The sequence below is a fragment of the Buceros rhinoceros genome, unplaced genomic scaffold (assembly GCF_000710305.1).
Source record: "Buceros rhinoceros silvestris isolate BGI_N320 unplaced genomic scaffold, ASM71030v1 scaffold8768, whole genome shotgun sequence".
NCBI lineage: Eukaryota > Metazoa > Chordata > Aves > Bucerotiformes > Bucerotidae > Buceros > Buceros rhinoceros.
Window position 1 is genome coordinate 1 of NW_010427393.1, and position 2,514 is coordinate 2,514.

Genomic DNA, 2,514 nt, shown 5'->3' on the forward strand with positions numbered 1-2,514 from the left:
TAGTATATATATATATATTTTTATGACTGTAAACATATGATGCTTATACAAGTACTCGGAAGAGTATTTTAAGATGAGAAAGCTACAGATTTCCCTGGAAGGTGTGCCGTTCAGGGAGTTTTCTAGCTGACTTTTATAGCTGCCTCTCACCATAATGATTACTAAAATCTTTATATATATATATATTCAATGTTTTTTTCCCCCAAATAACCACTCCCACAACCAGGCTGTACATATTGCTGATGAAAACACACTTGGTTCATGAAAGATCTAAAAATGCTTTACCTGTATTTTCACCCGTTACAGTTTCTCATAGAAATATCTGCCTGTGACTGGTTTTGGTTCAGAAATGGGTTGCATCTATTGTTTTGCTTAGGCGTGAAGACACATTACTTTGGGTGGACAGGGTTAGACACCCATATTTTGAAGATTTATTTTTTTATATACGACATAGAATTTACTGTCACAGCTGCTGACAGCTTTGCTATTGCAACTCTTGTATCTCTGGACCACCAGAGAACCTGTTGCTCCAGGCTACTGAATAACATCAGGAGAAGATCTGAATTTATTCTGGTGTTTTCTCAACAATGACTTGTTCTTTTAGAACCAGACGGTCAAAAACCTGGAGGCTCGTGTCCAGCAGTTGACTATTGAAGCTGAAAATAGTAATTTACAGCGTCAAAACTTAGCTCAAGAAAAGACTGAGGCAGAACAACGCTACCAGGTGGTGTGCTTGGAACTTCGGGAGCTGAAAGCAAGGTAATTAAGGAGCAGTTGCTGGTTTTAACGTTGAAGAATATGGAATTTCTGAAAGTGGATGTTATTAATTTTATTTCAAGAACTCAATGAATGGTAATTGGGATTAGAAAATTGTCATGAAAATGTGTTAATCGATATGAAACTCATTTTGAAACCGACCCCATCATAAGGAATATGTTGTCTTTCCGTTATTTCTGTCGCAGTGAGCGCGTGGCGCAGGCAGACGTATCTGCTCAGGCTCGGTTTTACAGAGGATGCAATACACCAAAATATGAAAGCAATTTCCATGTTCTCTTCGCTTCTTGTAGGCACAGCTCCCTTCAGAAGGACAAGGACCATATTGCACAGGAGTATGAGAAGAACATTCAGCAACTACAAAGTAAATATGATGGTGATATGAGTTTTCTAAAGCAGGAACATGCTCTCTCCACAGCTAAGGTAGGCGGCCATGTGTAGTAGGCACTAAAATGTTGAGGTTTTTTAAGTACCATCTGCTAGTCCTTAGAGCAACAGGACAAATGGGGTCTTTTGCGTTTCTTTACTGAAGTTCTGGGAGCTTTGATACTTCACTCCACTTAATTTACTAAGTATTTTTCTTTCTTTCAATTGTTAGTGTCAAGGTTGGGTTTTTTTAATTATTGGGGGGTTTTGTAGTGTTCTTTACATGTCTCAGTTCACCAGATGGACAGAAGTGACGTATCTGGAGCTGTAAACTCATACAAGTTTTTTTCCCAAGTTGATAATTTTTTTCCAATTTCCAGGCACCTTTGAGAAATAAAATTAAAACCACAAAAGATGTATCTGTAGAGGTAATGAGCAAGGCAACACAAAAATTCCTCTTCCTGTTAAATCCCTACAGGCATCTGATATGATTGAAGAATTACAGCGTAGCGTGTCTCTGCTGAAACAACAGTTAGAGGATTCAGAACATCAAAGACAGCAACAGCTGAGGGTGAGCCCTGAATTTCTTAGTTGAGAGTGACCAGCCCGTTTCATTTTTCCAGCGGTTTGAGTGTTTCCATAGCCATCCTGAACTGCACTTAGATAAAACATGCACCTTTTTATGTATTTTATTAAGGGGAATATATAAAGTGTCACATTGTGCTTAAAGGTTGATAGAAGTGACTAACAGAGATCACTTTATGGGCAAGATCAGAACTTCCACAGGAACTTTTTGACTGTAATTCCTGTGTTAAAGCAGTTTAAATGCGTATTGGTGGGTTATAGGGAAGCACATCAAAGAAATACGAATATCTTTTTTTCCCTAAACTGTTAAGCTTTAAGTTTCAAAATTGTTTTTGTTGCTATTTAACAGTTCAGTTTAATACTCCATCTTCCTAAGGGCATTTAAATTAATCCTTCTATCTCAGGGTAATGAGTTCCACATCTGTATCGTGTATCAATCCTGTTTGAGTTTTGGCATCTACTTTTTCTCCTATGTCTTGTTTCGCAGTTGATGTAGTACTGAATGGCATGTTAATAGCTCAGGAGAACAAGATGCTGTTTCTCTTTAGAATATACGAATCGTGACTTTTGAGTTAATTTTGATACATGTGGATAATTTTGCTGTTGGTTGAGCTTTTTGGTATGTCAAAATAATTTTTAATGATGATATAAAGTGGGTTTTTAATTTTTATGGACTCTTCTCCATAATAGCAAATGCGTGTGTTTAAGTGAGTTTTGAAATGGAAGAAAAATGTGTTTTGTTTATTTAGAATGCACATCTTCCTTGCAGGATCAAGAACACAAGCTTCA

General features: G+C 37.2%; 1 protein-coding gene across 1 annotated transcript in view; it reads left to right on the forward strand.

The window, feature by feature from the left end:
* Positions 1 to 604: 604 nt before the first annotated feature.
* The window catches only part of CEP112 (centrosomal protein 112kDa), a gene marked incomplete at its 5' end in the record, with an annotated part of 119,840 nt that continues 117,930 nt past the window's right edge, over positions 605 to 2,514 (forward strand). Inside the window, 4 exons of the mRNA XM_010141867.1 lie at positions 605 to 759; positions 1,068 to 1,197; positions 1,619 to 1,711; positions 2,495 to 2,511. Coding sequence (XP_010140169.1) covers positions 605 to 759; positions 1,068 to 1,197; positions 1,619 to 1,711; positions 2,495 to 2,511 — 395 coding nt within the window. The remainder of the gene's footprint in view (positions 760 to 1,067; positions 1,198 to 1,618; positions 1,712 to 2,494; positions 2,512 to 2,514) is intronic.